Here is an 11,650-nt window from a genome sequence, read left to right as displayed (position 1 = left end):
TGCAGCGCGTCCCCTCTATGCTGAGAGGAAGATGAGGGGTGGTCGCTGCCTCCAAGGTGTTTTCTCTGGTGGCCTGAGCGGGCTAAGCCGAGCAGCGTTGAGTAAACCAATTTTATTGACAAAGCTTTGGGCGTACGTATTTTAAGGCTGGGGTTGGCTACCCCCGGTTAGGTCTTGGAGGTATTTACAAAATGTTTTATTTTAAATGAATGAGAAAAGTAACCATCCTTTCCTGAGGGTTTGGGGGTTTTTTTAAGTGGTGTTCTGGTGTTTCTGTCCCTTCTTAGCAATCTGTTATAAGCTGGTTTTGGTAGTGTTGTGTCGAACGTATAGCTAGTTGTTCTTCATCTTGTATTTGTACAGACTTTAGTTGCTGTCGTCTAATTAGTGTGTGAGTTGTTTATTGGGGTGTCTTTTTCTATTTTTGGGCTGTTTTGGAGATTAGTGGGGTTTTGGGTTGTTTTGGCTCAATGCTTTCTCTTTGTCAAGTAAATCCTATTATCTCTATTTATGTATCCTATTATGTCCATTTATGTAGTTTGCCAGAGGAGCTTACAAATAAGATCCTGTCGTCTGACATGCCTGTAGTATCATCTCCCCACGCTGTGATATAAGTAAATTTTCACTTCTTCATGTCATTTCAAACCAGAATATTGGATGATCCTGAACCCAGGACCAATCATATACAGTTTTAGGCACTCTCCTAATCTGGTAATAATTTTTCTTTTCATCAAGTGGCAGGAAAAACACGTTTCACTACTTTTATAAGATTGTGTTTTTCTGTTTTGGTGTTGGACAGTCATAACATCTTCATTTGAAGTAAAACATTCACTTTCTTTCTCTCACCTGCTCCCTTACTTATTGCCAGTCACAGATTTCTCAAATCATTCTAATTGCTTGCTACTTTTTCTTTTTTCTTTGTTACTTGATTTCTTGTTTCTTCACAAGTAGTCTGTTTCGTTTTAAGTTCTGTCATATTTCTGCATAGGGCAAACACTTTTTCTTTAAAGAACAGAGCAGGGAAGATGATATGGGAAATTAATTTTGCTTGATTGGCTTATGGCATAAATCTGAGCTCCTGCTTCTTTTTTAGTGATGGCCGTGCAATGCCACTCTTTTACAGGGCGCTGTTTTCCAAAACGACCCAAGCACATGCTTATAGTTGAAGCCAAGTTAGATGGTGAACAGCTGGCTACTGATCCTGTAGAGCACACTGATCAGCCTGAATTTGCTACAGAATTGGCTTGGGAGCTTGGTAGGAAAGCGCTTCATCAGCACAGGTAATGTTAAAAAGTGAACTCTCATCTGCAGATAAACTTCAATTTTCTTGTCTTTACAGTTAGTGAAATACAGGGGTTTTGTTATTGTCATCTGAATTGGTTTTTTGAACTTTCTTTTACTTTTATCTACCATAATGTTGTTAAAAAATGTACTGAGGTAATGTACAAAAAAAGGTAGTGTGTGGCAAGAGAAGCGATGCTTAAAAATTCTAAAAGGTAAACACCCACAGGTGCTTAGAACAAATTAATAACACTGTAATTCAAACATTGGAGTCAAGCTTCCTTATGTGTACTGTGACACAAAATTAACTTAATTTCAAACCTGACAAGCCTATGTAAATAGTTTTTGAAAATGTCAAGGAAATAAGGTTAGAAATTGAACCTTTCCATAACTGTTATTTGGTTTCACAAGTTTTACGACTTACAGGTTGTAATATTATGACAAACAAAGACGTTTAAAAGGCTGTATCATCTTTGTTTGACAGAGAAAGATGCCTGCATGTGCCACGTGCTGCACATCTTATCTGTGCCTTGAAGTAGTTAGGTGCTTTACCCAAAAATCTTCTCCACAAGTCCTGTTTTTAAGATGCCCTTACAAGTGTAATTCAAATTTCTTGTGAGGTGCTGTGCTTATTTCTTTTATGTGGATGAGGTATTTATTTGTCACTAATGTCTTTTTAATAGAACTTGAGACTATGAGGCTCCAATGCACTCCTCTTTAATTTTAGAAAATTAAACCACTTGTTCATTCTCTCACTCACTGATGAGTTTTTGTATGTCAATATAAATTCAGTTTCTGACACAATGAAACTAGTTATATAACAAGCTTTGTATCATTGGCTTGCTGGAAAGTTATGAAATATCTTTGAGAACTAATGGCACAGATACATTTTATATTTAGTATTTCAACTAAGTTGCTTTTTCAGGCTGCAGCGCACACCTATCAAGCTCCAGTGTTTTGCATTGGATCCTGTATCTCCAGCTAAAGAGAATATAGGCTACATTGTACTGGATTTAAGGGCTGCACAGGACAAGAAACAGGTATGTTATGGGGCATAAAGATTTAAAATTTATGCTTTGGCAGCAATGCTATTACAGGCAATATAATTTGAATTAAAGCACAGACTAAACTTTTGAGTTTTGTTTTGGAGTATGACTGATTGATCATGTATGGGGGATTTTATTGTTTTTTCTTTTCTTTGGAGGAGAGATATCTTGAGTCTGAGAACATGTGCAAATGCAAAAATTGTTGTACTAATCTTGCTTATTTCTGAATTGGATAATTGGAGTACTAGCAGCCAATTAATCTACACCCTTTCATTATTTAATCAACTGGAAAAATTTATCTAAGCAATAAATATGGACCAATTGAATCTCCATCATCAAATCAAGTCTTAAGTTGTTTTTTAATACAGCATGGAGTAAGCACAATACAATTTTTAATATAAATTTAATTAGCCCATACTCTTATGTCAAGCTTGATCAAAATATAACTTTGATATGGGTCATCCGAGGAGCGTGGTGTCTTATTTTGACATCACTCTTCGTGAGAATTTTCAGTGCCTATGATTTACTATGCACAGTTGAAGACTTAAAGGTTTTCTAAGATCTATGGTATATTTCTCTTTCTAACTTTTTTGCTGTACAAGTCAGCGGAAAAAAATTGGAATATTCAGCTAGTTGTCCAGTAACCATCCTACAGAATTTTTTAGTACAATAGTGTACTACACAGACCAAACTTTTAGAAATAAAAACCAAAGTGTATTTCTGTAGATGATGAAGTAGAAGTGCTAGATTAAGACTGAGTTTTCTTTAATACTATCTTTTTTCTGTGGTTTTTAAACACTCTTGGGTCTTATTTTTGTATTTTACTATGTAGACACCTAAATGGTATCCTTTGCTTGGTAACAAGTACCCTAAATTTAAGCCTGAAATACAACTTGGTGTTGCATTGGAGACAGATTCAAAAGCACTGGTCCATGATTTTAAAGCAAAAGAGGCACCCTCTAGAGAAGGGAAGGGTAAGTGACATAATACCACTCACTTTGAATTAAAAATCTTCCTGAGCCAGATGACATATCACTTGTTTCAACTGTGTTGTTTTAAGTGTCAAGAGAATTTTAATTTCACATCTGTTCCGATGCAAATCCTTTACAGCTGATTAATGTTCCTTTTGGCAGTAAATTTTTCAAGGAGTCTTTACTGTGGTAGTTGTGTGACTTCTAGGGGGACAAGTTACAAACCAGCTGATGTTTAAAATGAGAATCAGGGTCCCATAGTTAACTTTCTTGGGCATTTTACTCATATTTATGGGCTTTAGAAAGTTATGAAAGAAATAGGAAAGGAGCTTCTTTACAGAGTGTAAGAAGTACTTTGGGCGTGGAACTGTAAGGTAGTAAAATGTCTAATTTATTGGGTAGGCTTGCTTCTTTTTTGGTGGCTTTTTTTTTGGTGGGTTCTTTTTCTAATCTTTCAGTACTTAAATCATGTTCTTTTGTTAAGGGTCGTTTTTTGTGGTAACATCTGCTTACTGTTGGGACTCATTCCAATTCTGGATTCTCTTGTTCATTTCTCTCAGAAGAAATTAGTGAAATGTGCCAAAAATCTATTGGAAATCAAATGGTAGCACGAGTAGGTGTCTTTGTGTGCTGTGCCTTTAAGTCACTTTTTCATCTGCATATTTTTGTTGGTTTTTTTTTTAATGCAAGTTAGTAGTTTTTAAAAAAACAAAAACAAGGTCTTAGAAACTTGATTTAAAGAGCCTTTAAACAAAACCATAATTCCATCTTGCCCTGATCCCCCACCCAAATGCCTGTATACTTAACTTTTGAAAAATGAGCCTTTTGGTAAAACTAGTGAATTTTCTCCTGCATACTTCACAATACTTCTGCTTATGATCTGTGGCTGTGATTTTGTAAAAACAGAGTGGTCAGTAGCAGTAAGTGTTTTACAGGCTTCTGGCCCAGAATTCACTGACTTGGCTGCCTTTCAAAACTGCTTAAGACAGTATTTAAGTTTCCATGTAAGTGCAGAGCTTACTCCATTCTTTCAGGTTTACAACAAAACACAGGGAACTTTCCATATTGTAAAATTTGTAGAGGAGGCAAGGAACAACTGTAAATGATTCCTTAGTCTGCACTTCCCGTGTGATCTTTATGCCTGTGAGTTCTCCTATCCCTCATGACACTGGCAAAAAATAAAGGAAGAACCTTCTGCCTTCACTCAGCACTGTTTTTCACTTGATGTTTTCTGTGGAATAATTGCTACAGACAAGTTTGCCAGCTTTTGCCTTTCTTTTGTCATGTCAAAATTAGTCAATATCGTATTTATGTAATGGAGAAAAACAAGCAAACTTGTGGGTTTTCGCAGTTGTAAAGTTAATGTTCCAGGCATTGGGTATGAGAAAGCTGGATTACCCAGTTCTAGTCTAGTCCAGTAATTTTCCATTTAGTATTCATATACCTTTTTTTTCTTTACTGACTTAAGTTGTGTAAAGCTTCCAGTATTTGAAATGGAGCTTTTTTGTTCACAAAATGCTGTGTCATTATTTCTATTTGGTGTAACCTGAGGGCTTTGAAATGTGTTGAGTTACTGGCACTATAGAACAGAAACTAGCAAACCAGAATACAGAATATGTTTTAGGCATTGAAGACTTCAGATGAGAAGACTTTGAATGAAACATTATAAAGATCTGTGGAATGGCATATCATACTTGTTGAAACAGGTTGCAATATGCAGTTACTGCCTTGCATTTTCTTTAACGAACGAAGTAAAGAAAGAGCATGGTAGACTCTAGCGTAATGAAATAAAGTTCCAGTCACTGTAATGTTACTCACAAATAAAAAGAGGAACTAGGATTCTGTCTAGCATGGTGTTCAATATAACATCGGTGAATAGAAGTTAATTTCCAAATTTTTTGTAGCTATACTGAAGTATGCGTAGGGGCTTTTTTGTGTTTTGCAATAGTTTGGTACCAGGCATTGAGATCTTTATTTGTAATTTTTCTTTCCACATGTAATGTCCATGTGTAATGCTTAAAAATAAAATTGCAATTATGTATCAGATTGCTGCAGCAATTATAAAGACTTATGTTTATTAAATTAAGCTTATTATAATTATTTATGTTTATTTCTTCTCTCTTAGTACTCACCCTTTTTCCTGGACTAGACCCTAAAAGTATTGTGCCAGTCTTGAATGAAGAAGAGGGCTATCATCAAATTGGACCACCAGAGTATTGCAGAGAACACTTTGTCTTGTCTGTAACCATTGCATTTGCCACACAGTTGGAACAGGTCTGTTTCCCTGCTATGTGTGGTTCTTAAGAAGTATTATCCCACATTGGTATTTTCACCCTCCCATTCTTCATTTCTAATTAGGATTTTTTTATTGTTTTCTAAGTTTATTTCAAGAAATAACCCTGTCCTATAGTGAATTTATATTCATTTTAAAACTTTATGAAGTCCTTAACATATCAGACTGCAGATGAAATATAATTCTTTTGAAGTGCTAAAGCTGTATTTACTTTAAATTATGCATTCTTATGGAATGCATACTTCTCTACTGCAATATAGTGAAAAAAGTGTGTGTATGGATAATACCAGTCTTCAGTGTGGTGCCCATGCACTGAAGTTCAAACAAGGTGAAATACTTTTCAAGTATGTAAGACAGAGTTCATATATTGCCTGAGGGAAGGACTTACAGCTGGGATGAAGTGCCATGCTAATGATTGTTTCAGCTTTAGACCTCAGCTGCTGTGTTCATGCTGTACTGACAGTATGCTCTTAATTGGTCTAGAGCTCAAGGTATATGAAACTCTCCTCAGTCTTGTCATCTTTATTTTTTTCAGGCAAAATAATTTTCCATGTCAGAACTATAGGGCCTTGAGATGTAAATTTATTGTGATCATTCTGGGGTGGCTTGTGCCTCTCTAGGCATTGAACTCATAGCTGCAGTTGGCTACAGGATGGAGTAGCTGTTTGTCTGTTTCAGTCTTTTATTCAATCACATAAATTATAAAACAGTATCTAATCTGAATTATTTCTATTGGAAATGTTTTATGAAGGACTGCTTATTTCTGAGTATTTGTGGAGTGCTTGATGTTATTAAATAATGTGAGTTACAGCCCCTGGTGTTGATGAATCTTAAAGGTAATTCAGAATATTTTGCAAGTTGTTGTTATGCTTGTAAATTAAAGCTTGCTTTTTTTTTTACTTTAAAAAAGTAAAACATTTTTGATTTGAGTATTAATATAAAAGTTGTTTGTGGAGTGCAAGCTAGGATTTAGGTCAGCTGGTCACTTTAAACTCTAACTTCCAAGCTAATGCTTCAGAACTACTATTATCTCTACATAAAAGAAAGAGATACATTATTGTCTTCTCCATCTCTTTCAGTTAATTCCTAGTACTATGAAGCTCCCTGATCTACAACCTGAGTTTTTTTTCTACTACTCATTACTGGGAAATGATGTCACAAATGAACCTTTCACTGATTTAATTAATCCAAACTTCGAGCCAGAAAGAGCTTCAGTTCGAATACGTAGCACAGTAGAAGTTCTTCATGTTTATCTTTGTGCACAGTCAAAATTGCAGGTAAGCTGTTTCATTTCAAATGTGAATGAAAATAATGAAAATTAAAGAAATACAATACATCACAGGCTGTATCTGGGATGCATTTCTGTTTCCAAAGCTAAGATTGTATTACAGTATTTTGGCTCAAATATAAGTTGATTGTCTTGCTGATATGAGGGAAACCTTAGCAGCAAGTTTCCTAGCCCCGGTGGAGTGCTGTCTTTTTAATTAGTTGCTATTACAACGAGCTGGTTTACATGTCATGATAAAAGGTGTTGCTGAAATATGATCTTCCCAAAGAGTTTGGTATATTCTCAAGAGCTCTGTGCTTTGGGGCCTGCACTGCAATCAGACCATCTGCAACCCAGAGTCCTGCTTTGTGCTACCTATGGTAATCCCATGCCAGCTGCTCAGGTCACTCTTGCCTAAATTCTAAAATCACTGTCCTCAGCACTCTTCGTGAGTAATAAGGGAGGTCCATCTTTTCTCCATGCTCTGTAGCCAAACACTGTTTCTAAATACACTACGGACATATTTGGGCTGTTACGGGATATTGCTTATCTTTAGCTTGCCTTTAAATGAGGGACATGGTTTAGTGGTGGGTTGGCAGTGTTAGGTTAACAGCTGGACTCACCAATCTTAATGGTCTTTTCCAACCCAAATTAATCTATGATTCTAAATATCAGGTAGTACTTAGTGTTTATGGCAATCTGTGCATGGTTCAAACTAATTGCAAACAAGAGGCTATTTCATTAAATGATGGTGGTATAGGGTTTCTGATGATGTAGCTGGTAAATAAGACAGTGTTAATTATACAAAGTAAGTTGTGGATCTGGACCTTTTAAAAGTTATTTTCCTTTAAGTTTATACAGACCGTTCTAGGGTTTTTATCCAGGGTGGTTTAAGAATGTTTTTGTTTAAATCTTGTAATGTTTCAGGGTTGTTTTCTTTTTTTTTGCCTCAACTTTAAGTCTTTTTGGAGAAACATAGGCACTGGTGTTTGGAATTTAATCTTACTCTACAGTCTTAAAGTATTTAATATAGCATATGTGATACATATGTACATATATGGGGAATTATGCATGTTTGCATCATGTGTAAAGAACAACTTTTTGAACAGAAGTTCTTGTGCAGTCAGATCCACATTTTGATTTGCAGTTTTCTTTCTTTTGACTTCTCACTCAGCTCCTTAAAATTTAGGATACAGGATCAGAGCACTGTGTTCTGATTCTTAATTTTAATGTATTTTTCCAGAAATGAAGACTTCAGTTGTAAAAGGTGCTAGTTGCCAGAGTTGGCTGTGTATATATACGTATTGTATGACTTTATTTGTGTGCATGTATGAGTATATACACGCACAGGTATGTATACTGGCAGCCGACACCTTTTAGCATGACAGTTTTCCTTAAGTGCAATAAATATTAAGGATGGGAATACAGTGTTCTGATCTGCTAAATCAAAACTGAAGTCTCTTGGCAAAAAGCAAATTCATATGTAAGTTTCGAAGAGTGACTTTGAGGAAAACAGATTACCTTAGTAATCTATATAGTAGTCCTATTTTAGAGTGTTGGTTTTTTTTTAAGATCCATCTTTTACTTGTATGTGTAAATATTAAGCTGTGTAAGGAGTAAACAGTTGAGTCAAGTTTTCAAATAACGATGTTTACCAGGAATTAAAACCACGCTTACTTAATTCCAAAAATCCTTGCTACTTAAGTGGTGTCTAATATATGCACAAAGCCTTCAAGTACCTTTTTCCTTACTTTGCAGTCATGCATTTTATATGCCTATACATTAAGGGCAAGAATCTGTGCTGTGTTTAGAAGCCACAGAGTACTGAATTTATCCTACAGAAGGAATGATAGAACAGGTTCTCAGAAGGGCAGTCAGTGATTTGCTGCTGTCCTGTCGGTGAGGAAATCCTACCTGCTCAAAACTGCCATTTCTTAGCTGTTCTTATTCTCAGTATGCAGGGGCTAGGTTAGGGATGAGAACTTGTTGTATTTATGGTACCTTTAGTGGAGAGTGCACAGATGGTATCACACATACCAGTTACTTTCTAGCACCTTTGTGTGTGTACAGATCCATCTTTGCTGTGGGGACCATTCTCTTGGAAGCACTGAAGTACCCCTGTCTGGACTACTGAAGAAAGGAAATGTGGAGATTGATCAACACCCTGTGGCAGTAGAAGGACCATTTGTCCTTGTTGCGCCAAATAGAGCTAAACAGAAACTGCCACAACTGCCAATGGATCTGGTTCCTGCTGTTGGGGTATCTGTAATTCTTCAAAGGGAGAGCATGACTACCCAGGTATGTCTTACCCATTCACTGTTGGTTTAGACAGTGTTGCACAATTCCACGTTAAAAAATTATTGGTTTTTCTAAAGAATATTTGACTACTTTTTATGTTAAAAAAAACCTGAAAGAATTAATTGCTTTATATAAATAATCCTTTCGTTGGCATTTTTCTATGTCTGAAAAATAATCTCATATTATGAAAATGTCATAGGCAGAATTTTTCAGTGCTAGCCATGATCAATAAGAACACTATATAATTTCATTCAGCCTTTGATTCCCTTAAATGCTGCGACTGAACCAAACCAGCCACAGGAGAAAGTTCTTTCACCTGTTAGTGGAAAAACAGAGAGCCTGCAGCAGAGATCCCAAACTGTGCCACCTCAAGCTGACCAGTGTTCTTCAAAAGAAGATGCAGCAACAGAAAGTGAAGTGGAAAGTCTTAAGTTTGAAAAAGGCACAAAACCACAGAAAAGGGGTATGTGGTATATAACATTTTGCCCAGTTGCCAAGTGTGGTCTTGGATCATGTACTATTCCTTTATAATATATTCATGACGTAGAAAGAAACTGACTTCCTCAATGAGATGAAATGGTCTAATGTTAACATTTATTAAATACAATAGCAGGGGTAATGTGGGATTTTAAAATTTTCTGAGGAATTTACTATGTGGATAATAATTTGTGAAGACAGATGTTCCTGTTGTACAGATTCCTGGACAAAACCAATCAACTGAGTTTTTGTTTGTTTTTATGTAATCATTTAGTTTGGATTTGGTAGCCTGAGCCATTGGAAGACTTGTTTCTAAGTTGAGACCTGGGTCATGGAAAAGTGCAAGAGGAACAGAGATAAGAAATACTATAATAATAGAATAAATCTCAAAAAAATGTTATTTGTCTGGACATTACTGAACATGAATTTTCTTAAGAGATGGTTTATGAATAAAGCAGACTTATTTTTCTTATGATATTTATATTGCTGGTCTTTTGAGATTTGTCCTGAAGACACCCAGTTCTGTAGAGGAAATTCTGTGCCGTAGAATAGGCTCTCAGGATTTGTCCAAATTTTCTTTTAATCCTAACTGATCTTATCTAAGTGAGGATTAAGTCCTTTATATGGAATGTAGCAAGAAAGTATTGTGAACCCAGCGGCTGGTTTGAATCTCTGGTTAGGAAATCCAGGATTGTGCTTTTGTTATTAATAGTAATAGTAATTTTATAATTCTGTTCTGCTAAGATGTAAAACATGCCATTTCACATTTGTCCTTCAGGTCTGGTGGCTGGCTGCCCTCAAGAGGTTAACAAACAGTGTCTTGAAGAGCTTCCAGCTTTGAAATTGCAGAGCAGAGCGAAGTCACCTCAGTTAGATGTGCAAAATCCCAGTAAGGCAAAATTTATCGATTTTAGTACATTAAATGAAATTTGACTATAGTCAAGTAGAAATTCAAATGAATTTTAACAGTAAGCTGTATGTACTTTTTGTTTTGCGATGACCTTAAAATTCCAGATGCTTCTTTGCACCAAGCAATCTACTGACATCTTACCTGCATCACTTAAAATTGTTTCATCCCTATGTTGTGTTAACTAGCTGATGTTGAATTATTACAGCATTCTTCTTTCTTGTAATGTTACTATTAATGCAAACAAAACACTTATGAAAAGGAGGAAAATAATAAAAGTCAATGCTAGTAATGATGCATTTCTTTAAAAATGACAAAAGTGGAAACACTTTAAATAATTATGAAGAAAGTATCAGAACAAGTAGGATTTATAAAAGGCAGTTGAGTTCTTACCTGACACTTTCAATCCCTCTTTTTGGAGGGGCTTGGTAGCCCAAATAGCCCTTGAAGACTTACACAAAATGTCTTGCTCACCTTTCAAGAACACCTTTTGGAGACCTGCCCGTGGGACTTGTCATTTGATGCTTTGCACTTTGAAGGCAGTATTGGGTCTCATTGTAAGGATATGAGAAGCCTGGATGCAATTGGACAGGCACTCAGTGATGCTTCTGCTCCCTAAATTATAAAATGGATGTCACAGTGGATGGGTTCTGTGACAGAAACAGATGTGCTTTGCACATTTTAGTTTGCTACAATAGCTAAGCCTCGGTTTGAGGCTAATAGCTGATGCTGCCTTACATGAGCACTGTAATTGACCTGTTAACCTGTCTTTGTAATTCTCCTAAAGAAGTTAGTTAATTAAAAAAGCCCCTAAATTGCTAAAAATGTATTTTTTTTCTTATGCATGCCCTCAAGTTGGCTATGAACAATTAATATACACTGAAGTCTTAGAGCATCTTTCTGAAGAATTCAATGTCTTTGATCTTAGGGTAAACTTTTTTCAGTGAGTTAATAGCTTCAAAGAATAATAAAGAGAGGAAAAAAATTACAATCCTTTAAGAAAATTTAAAGTATATTGGGTTTTTGGTGTTTCTTCTTCAGAAGCAGTAACTTACAGAAGGAGTGGTTATTTTTCACAGTATTCATTTATTTTACAAGGAATTGAAATCT

At 35.8% G+C, this 11,650-nt stretch overlaps 1 protein-coding gene across 5 annotated transcripts in view; it reads left to right on the top strand.

The window, feature by feature from the left end:
- The first annotated feature begins 1,123 nt into the window (after positions 1-1,123).
- CEP120 (centrosomal protein 120) overlaps positions 1,124-11,650 on the top strand; it is a 36,438-nt gene continuing 25,911 nt past the window's right edge. For 2 of the 5 annotated variants that reach the window (XM_008629146.2, XM_017728304.1), the window contains exons 1-8: positions 1,124-1,280; positions 2,207-2,321; positions 3,160-3,301; positions 5,424-5,572; positions 6,671-6,868; positions 8,929-9,156; positions 9,412-9,619; positions 10,412-10,522. In XM_008629146.2, coding sequence (XP_008627368.1) covers positions 1,153-1,280; positions 2,207-2,321; positions 3,160-3,301; positions 5,424-5,572; positions 6,671-6,868; positions 8,929-9,156; positions 9,412-9,619; positions 10,412-10,522 — 1,279 coding nt within the window. In that variant the 5' untranslated portion in view covers positions 1,124-1,152. Of the gene's footprint in view, positions 1,281-2,206; positions 2,322-3,159; positions 3,302-5,423; positions 5,573-6,670; positions 6,869-8,928; positions 9,157-9,411; positions 9,622-10,411; positions 10,523-11,650 lie in introns of those variants that run through there. The other 3 variants (XM_017728303.1, XM_017728301.1, XM_017728305.1) reach the window with 3 other exon arrangements.

This window comes from Corvus brachyrhynchos, unplaced genomic scaffold (assembly GCF_000691975.1).
Source record: "Corvus brachyrhynchos isolate BGI_N302 unplaced genomic scaffold, ASM69197v1 scaffold90, whole genome shotgun sequence".
NCBI lineage: Eukaryota > Metazoa > Chordata > Aves > Passeriformes > Corvidae > Corvus > Corvus brachyrhynchos.
The sequence above is the reverse complement of the archived record's forward strand: the minus strand, read 5'-3'. Positions and strand labels throughout refer to the sequence as shown.